This window comes from Haliotis asinina, chromosome 4 (genome assembly GCF_037392515.1).
Source record: "Haliotis asinina isolate JCU_RB_2024 chromosome 4, JCU_Hal_asi_v2, whole genome shotgun sequence".
Taxonomy (NCBI): domain Eukaryota; kingdom Metazoa; phylum Mollusca; class Gastropoda; order Lepetellida; family Haliotidae; genus Haliotis; species Haliotis asinina.
This window is the reverse complement of record NC_090283.1, coordinates 56967221-56984064: the sequence shown is the minus strand read 5'-3', so window position 1 is coordinate 56984064 and position 16844 is coordinate 56967221. Positions and strand designations below refer to the sequence as shown.

Below are 16844 nucleotides of genomic sequence, written 5' to 3'. Positions count from 1 at the left end.
AGATGGATTCGCCTCGGACTTAAGAATGGTTTGTTCATAATTAGCTTTAGAAAACAGATTTGGGCATACTCTAAATGTACTGTCAACTTTATATTTCCGGTTTTGAATCGTCTGTTGTTTTTTCGCTGATAATAAATGACATATGCACGTCGGGGTAATAGGTAAACTACAACTGAAGTTACAACAACTGCAACTACAACAACAAGTACTTCTACAACTACGACAACAGCTACAACAGCTACTACTACCGTCGTCAAAACAACGACTACTACAACAACTACAACGCCTTCTATCACTGCTAACATTGCATACACAACAATACTGTATTTATAACTACAAATAACTAGGGTTGTATTTATTTCTACTGTCGTGGGTTCGAATCCACGTTCACCGTGATTATGTGTCCATACGTGTCGGCACTGTTACCACTCTCCTAAGTTGATAGACGTGAGAGACTTAGCTCACTTCCTGATTTCCTCCACATCTAGCTCGCGCCGTCATATACAATACAAATAAAAAGTACTGGAACACAATAAAATTTGATAGTCATTTATAAACTAAAACGTGGTGAGGTCATTTATACCATTTAAGTTAAATGTCAATTTTTTGCGTGCTCAATATGGGCACTTTAAACAACACATAAAAACAAGCAGTGAAGCAACTGTTTCAATATTTGTTCAGTTTGAGTGAAATGAAACACTGTCAGTATGTCAGTAACAACGAGAAACAGGGATGCTGAGACACACCAGCACCATGTTGATTCAAACGCCCATATAGTGCACTCATCAATATTCCAGCTATATGGCGGCGGTCAGTAAATAATCAAGTCTGGATCAGACAATCCAGTGATCAACAGCATGGACATCGATCCGCGGAACTGGAAACCGATGACATGTGTCAACCAAGTCAGCGAGCCTGACCACCTGATCTCCAGTGCACGTGGAAGACACGTTTCAGTTAATATATGGCTATCAAATTTTCGGGTGTTCCCATAGTTTTTGTTTGTATTGTACATTTATGTTGTTGTTCAAACCGACGTACAGTCCATGTTGTTCAAATTGACGTACAGCCCATGTTGTTGTTCAAAGCGACGTACAACCCATGCTGTTGTACAAAGCGACGTACAGCCCATGTTGTTCAAAGCGACGTACAACCCATGTTGTTGTTCAAAGCGACGTACAACCCATGTTGTTGTTCAAAGCGACGTACAGCCCATGTTGTTGTTCAAAGCGACGTACAACCCATGCTGTTGTACAAAGCGACGTACAGCCCATGTTGTTCAAAGCGACGTACAGCCCATGTTGTTCAAAGCGACGTACAACCCATGTTGTTGTTCAAAGCGACGTACAACCCATGCTGTTGTACAAAGCGACGTACAACCCATGTTGTTGTTCAAAGCGACGTACAGCCCATGTTGTTGTTCAAAGCGACGTACAGCCCATGTTGTTCAAAGCGACGTACAGCCCATGTTGTTGTTCAAAGCGACGTACAACCCATGTTGTTGTTCAAAGCGACGTACAACCCATGCTGTTGTACAAAGCGACGTACAGCCCATGTTGTTGTTCAAAGCGACGTACAACCCATGTTGTTGTTCAAAGCGACGTACAACCCATGTTGTTCAAAGCGACGTACAACCCATGTTGTTGTTCAAAGCGACGTACAGCCCATGTTGTTGTTCAAAGCGACGTACAGCCCATGTTGTTGTTCAAAGCGACGTACAGCCCATGTTGTTCAAAGCGACGTACAGCCCATGTTGTTGTTCAAAGCGACGTACAACCCATGCTGTTGTACAAAGCGACGTACAACCCATGTTGTTGTTCAAAGCGACGTACAACCCATGTTGTTGTTCAAAGCGACGTACAGCCCATGTTGTTCAAAGCGACGTACAGCCCATGTTGTTGTTCAAAGCGACGTACAACCCATGCTGTTGTTCAAAGCGACGTACAGCCCATGTTGTTGTTCAAAGCGACGTACAGCCCATGTTGTTGTTCAAAGCGACGTACAACCCATGCTGTTGTACAAAGCGACGTACAGCCCATGTTGTTCAAAGCGACGTACAGCCCATGTTGTTCAAAGCGACGTACAGCCCATGTTGTTGTTCAAAGCGACGTACAGCCCATGCTGTTGTACAAAGCGACGTACAGCCCATGTTGTTGTACAAAGCGACGTAGAGCCCATGTTGTTGTTCAAAGCGACGTACAGCCCATGTTGTTGTTCAAAGCGACGTACAACCCATGTTGTTGTTCAAAGCGACGTACAACCCATGCTGTTGTACAAAGCGACGTACAGCCCATGTTGTTGTTCAAAGTGACGTACAACCCATGTTGTTGTTCAAAGCGACGTACAGCCCATGTTGTTCAAAGCGACGTACAGCCCATGTTGTTGTTCAAAGCGACGTACAACCCATGCTGTTGTTCAAAGCGACGTACAGCCCATGTTGTTGTTCAAAGCGACGTACAGCCCATGTTATTGTTCAAAGCGACGTACAGCCCATGTTGTTCAAAGCGACGTACAGCCCATGTTGTTGTTCAAAGCGACGTACAACCCATGTTGTTGTTCAAAGCGACGTACAGCCCATGTTGTTCAAAGCGACGTACAGCCCATGTTGTTGTTCAAAGCGACGTACAACCCATGCTGTTGTACAAAGCGACGTACAACCCATGCTGTTGTACAAAGTGACGTACAGCCCATGTTGTTGTTCAAAGCGACGTACAACCCATGTTGTTGTTCAAAGCGACGTACAGCCCATGTTGTTCAAAGCGACGTACAGCCCATGTTGTTGTTCAAAGCGACGTACAACCCATGCTGTTGTTCAAAGCGACGTACAGCCCATGTTGTTGTTCAAAGCGACGTACAGCCCATGTTGTTGTTCAAAGCGACGTACAGCCCATGCTGTTGTACAAAGCGACGTACAGCCCATGTTGTTCAAAGCGACGTACAGCCCATGTTGTTCAAAGCGACGTACAACCCATGTTGTTGTTCAAAGCGACGTACAGCCCATGCTGTTGTACAAAGCGATGTACAGCCCATGTTGTTGTACAAAGCGACGTACAGCCCATGTTGTTGTTCAAAGCGACGTACAGCCCATGTTGTTGTTCAAAGCGACGTACAACCCATGTTGTTGTTCAAAGCGACGTACAACCCATGCTGTTGTACAAAGCGACGTACAGCCCATGTTGTTGTTCAAAGCGACGTACAACCCATGTTGTTGTTCAAAGCGACGTACAGCCCATGTTGTTCAAAGCGACGTACAGCCCATGTTGTTGTTCAAAGCGACGTACAACCCATGCTGTTGTTCAAAGCGATGTACAGCCCATGTTGTTGTTCAAAGCGACGTACAGCCCATGTTGTTGTTCAAAGCGACGTAGAGCCCATGTTGTTCAAAGCGACGTACAGCCCATGTTGTTGTTCAAAGCGACGTACAACCCATGTTGTTGTTCAAAGCGACGTACAACCCATGCTGTTGTACAAAGCGACGTACAACCCATGTTGTTGTTCAAAGCGACGTACAACCCATGTTGTTGTTCAAAGCGACGTACAACCCATGTTGTTGTTCAAAGCGACGTACAGCCCATGTTGTTCAAAGCGACGTACAGCCCATGTTGTTGTTCAAAGCGACGTACAACCCATGCTGTTGTACAAAGCGACGTACAACCCATGCTGTTGTACAAAGTGACGTACAGCCCATGTTGTTGTTCAAAGCGACGTACAACCCATGTTGTTGTTCAAAGCGACGTACAGCCCATGTTGTTCAAAGCGACGTACAGCCCATGTTGTTGTTCAAAGCGACGTACAACCCATGCTGTTGTTCAAAGCGACGTACAGCCCATGTTGTTGTTCAAAGCGACGTACAGCCCATGTTGTTGTTCAAAGCGACGTACAACCCATGCTGTTGTACAAAGCGACGTACAGCCCATGTTGTTCAAAGCGACGTACAGCCCATGTTGTTCAAAGCGACGTACAGCCCATGTTGTTGTTCAAAGCGACGTACAGCCCATGTTGTTGTACAAAGCGACGTACAGCCCATGTTGTTGTACAAAGCGACGGAGAGCCCATGTTGTTGTTCAAAGCGACGTACAGCCCATGTTGTTGTTCAAAGCGACGTACAACCCATGTTGTTGTTCAAAGCGACGTACAGCCCATGCTGTTGTACAAAGCGACGTACAGCCCATGTTGTTGTTCAAAGCGACGTACAACCCATGTTGTTGTTCAAAGCGACGTACAGCCCATGTTGTTCAAAGCGACGTACAGCCCATGTTGTTGTTCAAAGCGACGTACAACCCATGCTGTTGTTCAAAGCGACGTACAGCCCATGTTGTTGTTCAAAGCGACGTACAGCCCATGTTGTTGTTCAAAGCGACGTACAGCCCATGTTGTTCAAAGCGACGTACAGCCCATGTTGTTGTTCAAAGCGACGTACAACCCATGTTGTTGTTCAAAGCGACGTACAACCCATGCTGTTGTACAAAGCGACGTACAACCCATGTTGTTGTTCAAAGCGACGTACAGCCCATGTTGTTGTTCAAAGCGACGTACAACCCATGCTGTTGTTCAAAGCGACGTACAACCCATGCTGTTGTACAAAGCGACGTACAACCCATGCTGTTGTACAAAGCGACGTACAACCCATGCTGTTGTACAAAGCGACGTACAACCCATGTTGTTGTTCAAAGCGACGTACAGCCCATGTTGTTGTTCAAAGCGACGTACAGCCCATGTTGTTGTTCAAAGCGACGTACAGCCCATGTTGTTCAAAGCGACGTACAGCTCAGAGCATACCACTGCTCATTTGTTGATTAGACGTCGCCAATGTTCATTTTTGTTCACTTGATTTCTGCTGCCAGTGAGCGTTGTTTGAATATTGCGGAACGTAGCGTACATCTATGTTCACTTACTGCTGCTTCCTTCCACCAGATATACCACTCACCCTACTACCGCTACTACCCGTGGAGATCTGGGTAGAAGCGGTCACTCTACTACCGCTACATGTGCGACCCCAGCACTCGTGAAGATCTGGGTAGAAGGGGTCACTCTACTACCGCTACTACCCGTGGAGATCTGGGTAGAAGCGGTCACTCTACTACCGCTACATGTGCGACCCCAGCACCCGTGAAGATCTGGGTAGAAGGGGTCACCCTACTACCGCTACAACATGTACTACCCCTGTACCCGTGAGGATCTGGGTGGAATGTGTCACCCTACTACCGTTACAGCATTAATGCCCCAGCACCTGTGAAGATCTGGGTGGAATGGGTCACTCTACTACCGCTACATGTGCAACCCCTGTACCCGTGAAGATCTGGGTGGAATGTGTCACCCTACTACCGCTACTACCCGTGGAGATCTGGGTAGAAGCGGTCACTCTACTACCGCTACAATATGTACTACCACTGTACCCGTTACGATCTGGGGTAGAATAGATCATCCTACTGCCGCTACAACATGCAGTACTCCTGTACCCGTGAAGATCCGAGATGGAACAGGTCTTCAGTAACCAATGCTTGCCAAAAATGCGACTATGCTTGATGTAAGAGGCGACTAACAGAACCGGGTGGTCAGGCTGGCTGACTTGGTTGCCACATGTCATTGTGCTCATCGATGATCGATCGATGCTCATGCTGTTGATCACCGGATTGTCTGCTCCAGGCTCGATTAATTTTACAAAGCGTCGCCATATACGTGGAACATTGCTGAGTGAGTAATATTTCGACATCAGTTTAACTGCAGTTACATCCACCGCCATTTTCACCTCTCTCTCAGACGTTTAAGCTTTGAACTGGGTTGTGGATAAACAGTATTGGAAAATAGTCGTTTTGGGATGCGCCTCATCGCTTGTTGGTTAGCCGGATGGTTTTATAAACACAGACAAAAACTGTTTAATGTGCCTAGCCTCTGTTCAGGTCGGGTCAGGTGAGGAGGTGAAATTAAGTTTATCGTGCTCATGATTGAACGTTTATGACTGTCTTTCAGACTGTTTGTCTGTCCTCCCATCTGTCTGGACACCGAAGCCTGTCACAATGTAGTGAGTGGGAGCAGGGGAAAGGCAGGAGTACCACATAAATAATGAAGTCAAAAGGTGGAAAAGCACTGAAAGGAATATTTCGGAGGCGAGGGGTGGTTGTTGCTTGGCATCTCTCCCTCCCTCCCTCTCTCTCTCTCTCTCTCTCTCTCTCTCTGTGTGTGTGTGTGCGCGCGCGCCTCTCTCTGACGAAAACCATGTAAGAACGTGTATGTCTAGATCTGTTCTCCAATCGCCATATCTGTCTGGACACCCCCAGCCTGACACATAACACTGACACGCTTAGAATCTTTGTATCTACATTAGACGTAAGACAACATATTCCCGTATATCGTCACATACAGCACAAAACACATCCAGTTTGTAGAAGGTTTAATGCAAAACAGAAATTTGGAGTACAATTTGATTTCAAGAAAGTACTATAGACGTCACTGTTTGCCAACAGATTATGTAACGTAATTCGAACGTCACATCAACTGGAGAAACTAGTGGGTCCAAATCCACATCTGATGATGTTTGTGATGATGCGATGCGAGCATATTTCTTTGACTGAGTTTGTCTCGCTGGTTGTTTAGTTCGATATCCAGCGTCAGCCGATGAACTATGTGCTGGCCACATGATAGTCAGCTACATACTTATATCATCCAAGGATGCACAGAGATTAGTTGACGAGAATCCATAAGAATTTTTTCAAAGACTATGCAGATGCTGTTTTGCACTAGTCGTTTCATTTTGCAAGCTGTGATTTCACTTGATTCCGATGGACACGAACTTCCTTTTCCACTCGCCGTTGACGACACACGCCAGCATGAACTTGACGACATCTCGGCGGGGAATTGTATACGTTACACCAGGGACGAATTGACCTTCAACAGCTTGTACCTCTTTACCTGCAGAGATCACCATTGAAAAAACACAGGAATGCATTTGTGACTCTAATCTCGTACCTTCAAATATGTGGAAGTAAATACAAAGGATGTTCAGGACACCAGTTAAATGTTATTGACCAAGCTGTGATCCGTTTCTCATGGGCTCGCATTTCGGCAAAGCTTCTCTTACCCTTGGATCTATTGCCTTGATCCTTGCGATCAGAAATTGCTCACCTCATTGACCATACTACGGGGCGGAACGTACCAGTCAGAATGAGTTACAGCCCCCGTCAGTGTTGAATTAGCAATATGCAGGTTAGTCCCACTGATTATGATCCAGTTGGCGAGAAATTATCGGAAACTGGCATTGCGAGCTAAAGAAAAGTCCGAAAAGTCATTTTAATTGAAATAATGTCTTCAGGTCCAATATTATTAGCGCTGGTTATGGTTTCAAACCGGTTACCTCCCTTACCCTTTCCCTTATGTCGACGTTTGATTGGCCGGTGAACTGTTAATAAACATCAAGGGCAGGTAACTATGTTAGAATTACGTGAATGGATCCAGTTCTTCGTACGTGTTTAACGAAATGCTAGCCCTGGAGATACAGAAGTTGATTCAATGCCAGCTGCAACAGTAGGGTACTGAGATACCACCGAAGGGTACATACGGTCACGACATATTGCAGGTGGTTATATGGTTTTAGACATATTCATACGTTATACTCATCTAAAATGGTAATGCATGTTTTTCGTAAAGAGGTACTAACTAGGTTGAGTGTTCAGGCTTGTTTGATACATGTCAACGCATCTAAACAACGTAGATCGGGCGACGCTCGTGATGACAACCACGGGCTCACGTGTACAGACTCGATTTAACCACACAGTTGTCGCACACATGGACGAAAGCTGAAAACGGCGTTTAACCAAGAAACTCTGTTGGCGACAATGAGTGAAAGAAATCACACAGTACAGACACAGACACACATGTGTTAAACAAACAAACAAACAAAAACCCAACAAAAACAATATGAATAAAAAAAACAAAAAAACAAAAAACAACAACAAAAAACAACTACCCCCCCCCCCCAACCAAAAAGCATACAAGCTAAAAACAGGACCAAAAACTCAAGCAAATATGAAAACACAAAACCCATACAAAACAAAGAAACTCCAAAACCCCAAGTGAGGCGATGGACAATAGAACACCAAGGACGCTGCTCCTAAATATCACCTGTCTGTTTCAGATTCACCTAATCCACATTTGAAATATAAATAACACACATTCTGGCAGCAATAATCAGACATTTCATCCTATTCAAGGACATTTACTTAAGTAAATCTGCTTTGACTGATGGAAGACTTGACAAATATTATTCCCTTCAAAAGTCGAGTAGAACGTAGTACTTTGCCTGAGAAAGCTATTAAACTATGGTCTCGTTTAGTGAAACAAGCCCGTGCTGTCTTTTATTCATTCTTATTAAAATCAAATCTTTGTCGCGAAACATACAGTCCCGAGAACAAAAGGTCACCATACTGAGTGAGTGAGTTTAGTTTTACACTAAGCAATATTCTGTGATATCTGTAAATAATCGAATCTGGACCAGACAATCCAGTGATCAACAGCATGACATCGATCTACGCAACTGTGTCAGCCAAGTCAGCGGGCCAGACCACCCGATCCCGTTAGTCGCATCTTACGCCTTTTATGGCAAGCATGGGTCACTGAAGGCCTGTTCTACCCCGAGACCTTCACGGGTCTCATGGCAAGCATGGGTTGCTGAAGGCCTGTTTTACCCCGAGACCTCCACGGGTCTCATGGCAAGCATGGGTTGCTGAAGGCCTGTTCTACCCTGAGACCTTCCCGGGTCTCATGGCAAGCATGGGTTGCTGAAGGCCTGTTCTACCCCGGACCTCCACAGGTCGATAAGAACACGAATTCATAAGAGGTTCTTCCCAGACATTTCGAGCTAAACGAATTTCACCAGTTTCAAAGAGGTAAACTAGATTCCTAATTACGCCGTCATAATATACTGAGTGAGTACGCTTGTTTCATATTCCGCTTTCAGCAATATTCCATCAATACTGATATCACGGCGGGCGGACACCAGAAATGGGCTTCACACATTGTACCCATATGAGGAATCGAACCCGGGCCTTTCGCGTGACGAGTGAACGCTTCAACCACTAGGGCCCGATGGTGAAGTGAATAGTTTGTGACAGTTTTGGTGCAGACAGGTTAACCCGTGGATGAGTTAAAATTCAACGTCGTATCAGGTATGTTTCAGCTACATGGCGTTGGGCGACGAGATCAAGTTTAAACATACACATGAGCACTATCTCTCGTAATATATTGACAAATTCGAAATTGGAAACAGAGCGCAAGAAAATCCCGGAATGTTTGAAAGACTATATATCATCACTTCGCAAGGAGTATGTGTATGTTACCTGTTCCAAGTTCCAAGTGCTTATAATTATCCCACTGAAGTGAAAGATTCATTCAAATGTGTAGAAACCACATTCCAACTGACACATTTATTCTAATAAACACCACTCTGATTGACACAGGTGTTTTTAAGAGACACACGATGCTGATTTCATTGAGATTGTGTTTTTGTTAGACTTATGCTTTGCCTCTGAATATATGTAATTTTGATAGTAACATACTAACACATATAAATTAATAAGGAGCCCCAGGAAGATCAGACCTTTAGAACCTGAGGAAATCTAGACTTGCTGAATTTAAGGCTTTAGCACTGCGGAGGGGGCTTGGAAGACGGGAAAATAATGTGGTTCGGTGATCGTTGATCCTTTTATCAACGGCTATTCCCATCAGGAAGTTTACTTTATAAATATGCTCTCTTTCCATCGTTAAATTTCAAATATCGCTCAATGCTATTTTTCTAAGAAGTGAAACATTGCAGTTTTTAGGAACCTTTTGTGTTCATTTGAGAAAACCGTAGCATTTGAGGAGCCGTGGGGTAGTCTAGTGGTTAAAGCGTTCGCTCGTCACGCCGAAGACCCGGGTTCGATTCCCCACATGCATGGGTACAATGTATGAAGCCCATTTTCTGGTGTCCCCCGCAGTGATATTGCCGAAAAGTATTGCTGAAAGCGGCGTAAACCTAAACTCACTCACTCACCCTTAGCTTTTGAAATAGTTACTTTTCGCATTTCATGCGAGTTGTAACGAATCTAAGTTTGAGAATTAAAAGGGATAGCGTAATGGATAATACGATCATTTATCTACTGTATGTCAGATTGACAGTGAAAACAGCGCTCTGGACTAAAACGTAAATCACTGCGTATATGATTTATAATATCGATGGAAATAAAAGTCCTTTTAAACTGAAAGTAGCCCAAGTGAGAAGGGAGATTCTCGAATTTTGAGGAAAGGTGGACTTTTATAAATTTTAGATCTTTAGCATTGCCGAAAGGGTTAGAGAGAAGATAAAATAATACAGTTCAGGGACTGTGAGACAGAGAAGAAACACTCGTTCACGTGTCAGTGCTTGGGACTCACCACAGTTCGGCAATAAGCACAATTTGCCTACCTGATGACTTGTCCATGGTGAGTTGGGCAGGTCTGACCACGGTGTAGTCGATGTCCCCGGACTCCGCCAGATAGTCCTCCATCTGCCCCATGTTAAGGAGAACCCTCTTCAGAAATATGGGGCGGACGATATACTTGATCACAAACGGTTGATTCGCATCATCTGCAACAAAGGAGCATCGTTGTCGCCATGTTAGATTACACGGGTTGATACACGGTACGTAGATAACGTTGTACTTCATGAACGGAAATTCTAGCATCTAAACATGACAACTGTCCGTTACTTTCATGGTGTTATACTTGTACAGGACACGCTCTGCAGGAAATTTATTCAACTACATTTTCATGACTTGTGCATTCAATTTTCTTGACTTGTACATTTAACTCTAGAACCATGTTGATAGAACCCTATCGTCTCTATCGTGGTATGATGTACTTTCAACACATAACCTGCATTCCCCAAAACAGGTCACACGCTCTGGAGAACGCGGGTTATTTGAAACAACGGGGTCACGTGACTTGCCGAGTGTCCTTAATTCAAACCTGGCTGACAGGCGCCCTCTGTCCGTTCAGGGCAGTACGCTATACATAGCTTTATTCATTAGGCTTTGCTTTGGTTTTCCACGTCTTATAAAAGGTTTTCTTCAAGACTGCATTAAAACAATTTCATAGACCTTTCCCGACATCATGACGTCTTGAGGATGAAGACTCATATGGATAGACAATTTCTTTCTAGCAGTGGATGCGACGTTTCGGTGTAGATTCTAACACCGATATCAAGCATTTATCATACAACACCGTCATCAAGCGTTTATCATACAACACCGTCATCAAGCGTTTATCATACAACACCGTCATCAAGCGTTTATCATGCAAATGCCTGATATCGGTGTTAACCCCTTAGTCGCCTCTTACGACAAGCATAGCCGCCTTTTGTGACAAGCATGGTTTGCTGAAGACCCACCCTGATCTTCACGGGTCTCTAAACAAGGAATATGCCGAAGCAAGTTCTCACCTCGAAATAAATGTGAATTCAAAATAACTCTATTTGACTGTATTATATATAAAATATCACCTAAAGACTGTCATCGGGTCATAGTAAAAGACTGAAATGAACATGTTACCTGAATGTATCACATGGGAGTATATCTGGTCACATCACCAGATATATCTGAATTTGCAAGCACTAACTGAACCATAAACCAAGGCGGTTGGGTAACCTAGTGGTTAAAGCGTTCATCCGAAAACCAGGTTTGCATTACCACATGGCCATTGTGAATAGCCCCTGAAGGGTGTTCCCCACCGAATATTGCTTCAATATTGCTGAAAGAGGCGTAAAATCATACTCGCTCACTCGATTGCACACAACTACAAAAAGTACCAAACAAACTTGTTCGCGGGACATTCCGGTCATAGACGGTCGACTTGACGGTTGACCTCTGTAAAATACCTTGCGTATCACTAACCTGCTGATTTTATTTCCATTTAAAGCTTTCAGTAATTTTACCGTCCATTCTCGAACGAAGTCAGGACATATGCCCGGAAGAAAACAAATCTCAAACTACAGACCCGCATCAAATTGTAGAGCGAGTCTCTGATTGGATATTATAGAGGCACGGTAAAAGAGGAGAGAATAATAGAAAACGCAACCCAATCAGATACTCGCTCTGCTATTCGGTGCTGATCTGTAGCCTGAGATTTGTTTACTTCCAGGCATATGTCCTGACTTCGTTTGACAATTATTGAAAGCTTTAAATGGAAATAAAATCAGCAGGTTAGTGATACGCAAGGTCATACTGCCAAATATACCAGAGTCGAGCGCCTATGATTCTGGTATTCCAGACAACTTGCTGTGATTAATATATATAATTGTCTTGGCTCCCCATACATACATTTTGTCCCCCAGGAAGCCATCCCAACGAATCTGCTGACGCCAGCCGCCTTCATGGCCCCCTCGATGACCTTGATGGTGTCCGTGTAGAGCGTGACGGTGGACCACATCGATACCCTTGACCCCAAACATGACATGACGGCGTCACATCCCGTAAGCGGGGCTACCAGCTCATCCTGGTTCTGTATGTCCGACTTCACAACCTAAAATACACGCTCCGTCAGTTAGGGGATCTGATATAGCGTTCATATTAAATCAGCGGGGTATGTTGATGTTGTAAAGGGAAATATAGTGGTAGGTTTACGCATTGTTGTTCCGGGACAAGCCGAATAACATTCGTGCCCCTCTCGAGGGATTTCAGAATGACGTAAGAACTATAACAAACAGGTACGTCAACTGGAATCCTGTTTGATTCCAGTGATACTTAATATCACCGAAGCACCCATACGTTGTACTGCTTTGTTTTTGCTTACTTATTCTAACTTTAGAATTAAACATCCTTGATACCACGAAAAGGGGGAGAAAACATATTTGTTAAAGACATATTCTTAATTATTACCGGATGTTGACCTTATATTTCCAATTTCGTTTCTAAAAAAAATTTAATAGTCACCAATGGGATTTCTTTTATTGAATATGCAAATGGATATATACAAAACCCAGAAACACTATAAATCCAGAAACAGAAACTCAAAAGTGACCTTAAAATAGTTTTCAAAATGAGCATTTCTGTAACCTTGCTGTCATACCTCAAGTGGAATTTTTAATGTATTCGCTGAAAAATATATATGAATGACCAAAATCGCCAGACTGAAACATTCCCAAAGATGTAAAATATATATGCCCAATGTTAAAGATTAAAGATGACTAGTTACATACAGATAAAATATTATTGTTTTGAAATTCGTAGCGATTTGTAATAATAATATTACATTTCATGAAACAGGTGGATGCGCACGTACAAGCTCCACGAACCCGCAAGAGCGTCAGAAATACACCAAGATGGACCATTGTCAACAAACGCATGTTCGTGTATTTGAATATCTCATCGTCAATCGCATGATTCTTATCAAAAACTTCACATTTGACAGCACAAATATGTTAGCCACGTTCTTAGTACTTTCCATATGAGATATATATTTTTCATGCCTTTTTAACAATGATATAATGCCATAAGAGATATAGCTCGCGATTATATTTATCAAAGCACGACAGTCATTACGCGCTTTCTGATTGGTTTGTCCTATTCTCATTGAGGGGAAAGGGGCGAGTGGTGACGAATGACGTTTCAGCTGTGAAAGGAAGTAACTCTGAGTTTCTATGTGTGAGCAGAGGACCTTGAAGGTTATGTTTGGCTGGTTTATTGTTAAACGCCGCACTCAGCAACATACCGGCGGTGTGAACATATGTCAAATAAAAACGGTGCTAGGCGGCAAAAGTATACTCTTTAATGCCAAGTTTGTCATTTTTTTAACGCCGCAATAAGCAATAGTCAGGCTATATGGCGGAGGTCTGTAAATAATCAAATCTGAAGCAGACAATCCATTTGATTAACAGCATGGACACTGATTGCCAAAACTGGGATACGATGACGTGTCAACCAACTCAACGAGCCTGACCACCCCAATCCCATTCGTTGCCTCTTACGGTTAGCATGGGTTACTGAAGGCCTATTCTAGTCCTGAGGGGCGGTGGGGTGGCCTAGTGGATAAAGCGTTCGCTCGTCACACCGAAGACACGGGTTCGATTCCCTACATGTGTACAATGTGTGAGGCCCATTTTCTGATGTCCCCCGCCGTAATATCGCTGAGATATTGCTAAAAGCGGCAAAGAACCAAACTCACTCACTCTAGTCCTGATATTCATAGTTTGTCGCCAAGAACATGTGACAACGTGCTAGATGAAAAATAATGTGTCATGATTTGACTCTCGGTGAAGCATTGTATGTGTACATATTTGGCACATATCAGACCCACCACTTAGCGCATATTCTCGTGGTTAATACATTGTTGCATAGGCATACACTGAGGTTGTCATAATATTAACAGTTGCTCGTGTACTGTACCCGTTCATGCGAGCAGGTATCATTACCCTCAGAGTCAATGCGGTTTCACAACCATGCGGTATGTGACAGTTATGAGTGAGAGAATCAATATTCTGAAACGCTACAGTCAGCTCTATTTTCTAGTCAAGTCTGGCCAGAACACCCGTGACTAAAATCATGCAATCCACAATCTCCAACAGTGACACGTGATCTGCCATGTGACTAAAGGTTGTTCAGCTCGACCTGATCATGTGAACACTAAATATTGCGTGATCGTGTCACAACAGGTTGTATCTATTATTGTGAAGGGGTGCGCCTTTGTCAGTTGATTGTCAAATTGCCCGAACAGCCGAGACAAGGTCGCCGTTTGACATCGCAGTGTCGAGAAATTGTCAGCAATATCCTAACTTTCTTTAAAAATATCTACACATGGTTTAATTTTTACGACGTATGAACGAAAGCAACATTTATAACATTTGCTGCTCCCTTCTTTTATGAAGTTAACTGGACCTGCCATTTGTGCCATTTGACCTCCCGGTTCATGCATATGTAGAGTAGCTCAGGTCAAGTTGAACAAGCTGTATGCCTGATCGATACCTTGTTTTTTTCGTGGGGCCCGTATCCCCATGTGTTCAGAGTCATGTGGAGAAATAACCTTAACAATATCAACACGCACTGGCTCCAAACTACGTATAATGTGTACCTAGATACTGAGAACATACTGGTTGGTTTGTATGTTTTACGCAACTCTTTGTAAATATCAGCTACATCACACGACCTGGACATGACCGAGGCCGGGTCAAACAATCCACCGATCAATACTGCAACACCAATCTGCCAAGGCACGTAGTCCGCAAGGCCCACTCCTGCTCGTCGCAACTGACGACGAACCCAGGTCGCAGGACACTTTCTAATGCGGTATCTCCACTGCTGAGAAGATATGAGAAACACCAGTTCAAGTGTACGTACCGTGAGGTTGTCATGCTTGATAGTAAGTTTGTCTGGGTTCCTGACCACGGCCACGACAGAGTGCCCATTCTCGAGACACTCCTCCACCAGAAGAGTGCCGCTCGGACCCGTCGAACCAAAAACAGCAATTTTCATAACTTTAATCCACCGCGTTCATACCCTTTCAGCTTTCAGGTTGCTTTGATCTTCAGCTATTGATATTCACCACTCAGAAGTGTTGTCTCCCTTTGATTGATTTTGAATACGCAGGAAGTTACTGAAAGTCTTCAAGTTCTCGGCGATAACACTTTGTCCCACGTCAATATGAGAAGGCGGTAGCTTGTACTCCAGATAACGGTAAATGTCGTATTGGGAGATACTGTACAACACGATGTGTATGTGAATGACCGAGTGAATGAGTGAATGAGTTGCGACTGAACCTGATTTGAACCATCATTCAGACAGTTTCACAACGGGGCGTTGACGGGGCGTTGGAAGAGAGCCCGGAGGCCATGCTCCTGCACAGTGAGGGGTTCTCTAGATCCAGACTAAACATTCTTATCCAGGGTTTAACATCGTGAGCATCGACAAAGACACGGTTGATATTTTCTTCATTCAGATCAGGTGAAATGAAGTTTAAATATATTTAATCCTATTTTCATATCCTTGATTTAGCCTTGTCCATAAAGAGTTCGCGCGTCACGCCGAAGGTACAATGTCTGAAGCTCATTTCTGACATGATGTCCTCTGCCGTGATGTTGGTGGAATACTGCTACAAGCGGCGTAAAACTAAACTCACTCACTCACCTTTAACCATGGCGCCAGGCAGGACACCTACACATAAACCATTTTCCGTCTGTTAGGAATGGTCGAAAATCCACTTCAAGCTAGACGATTTATTTATAAGCCAATGCTGGCGTCTTTCCTTAATATAAAACAACATTCGTGTTGAACCCTCCGTACTCTTCTACGTACTCCTCTGTGTGGCGTTCTTTAACCTGGAAGCTTACTCATAATGATCACATATATGTGACTTCACAAAACTTAATCGTTAATAACGTAGAAAGAATTTGTTTGACGTCTGTCTATGACTTCAAAGATTATGCAGTCCTTATGTATGAACGGTACTCCCGTCTGAACAGTCTTTCTTTGCTTTCCATGGGAGCCAATCTCAATGCGTTATTTGAGTGTAACATATTTGTTATGATTGAAAATGCTCAGTGTGGCCCGGAAATACTGCTCTGTACTGTGACACTGAGACGGAGTGTCAATTTGTGTCGATATTAGGTGGAGTTATCTCCCTTACATCGTCACCCTGAATGTAGCTAGTTGCTTCGTTGACTCTGCGTGTCAGAAAGGTAAACAGTAGCAAGTGACACTTAAGTCGAAAAAAGAACACACGATAAGAAAGACTTCCTTTAACAACACTGTATGTTGACTCTGGGATATTTGGCCTTCTCATGCCGTGCATGGATAGTCGATACGTCGACCAAGGCACTGCCTCACAAACGGCTACGTCGACGA

At 43.8% G+C, this 16844-nt stretch overlaps 1 protein-coding gene across 3 annotated transcripts; it reads right to left on the bottom strand.

The window, feature by feature from the left end:
* Positions 1–6378: 6378 nt before the first annotated feature.
* LOC137282614 (flavin reductase (NADPH)-like) lies at positions 6379–15560 on the bottom strand. Of its 3 annotated transcripts, none has more exons than XM_067814392.1 (4): positions 15342–15560; positions 12330–12531; positions 10439–10600; positions 6379–6909 (listed from the first exon to the last, which is right to left on the bottom strand). In XM_067814392.1, the coding sequence occupies exons 1-4, from the start codon at positions 15474–15476 to the stop codon at positions 6767–6769; spliced, it is 642 nt and encodes a 213-aa protein (XP_067670493.1). In that variant the 5' UTR covers positions 15477–15560; the 3' UTR covers positions 6379–6766. The 3 variants fall into 3 exon arrangements, with proteins under 3 accessions (XP_067670493.1, XP_067670494.1, XP_067670495.1); XM_067814393.1 differs by having other exon boundaries at positions 6379–6885; positions 15342–15544; XM_067814394.1 differs by having other exon boundaries at positions 6379–6903; positions 10387–10600; positions 15342–15537.
* Between the last annotated feature and the right edge of the window lie 1284 nt (positions 15561–16844).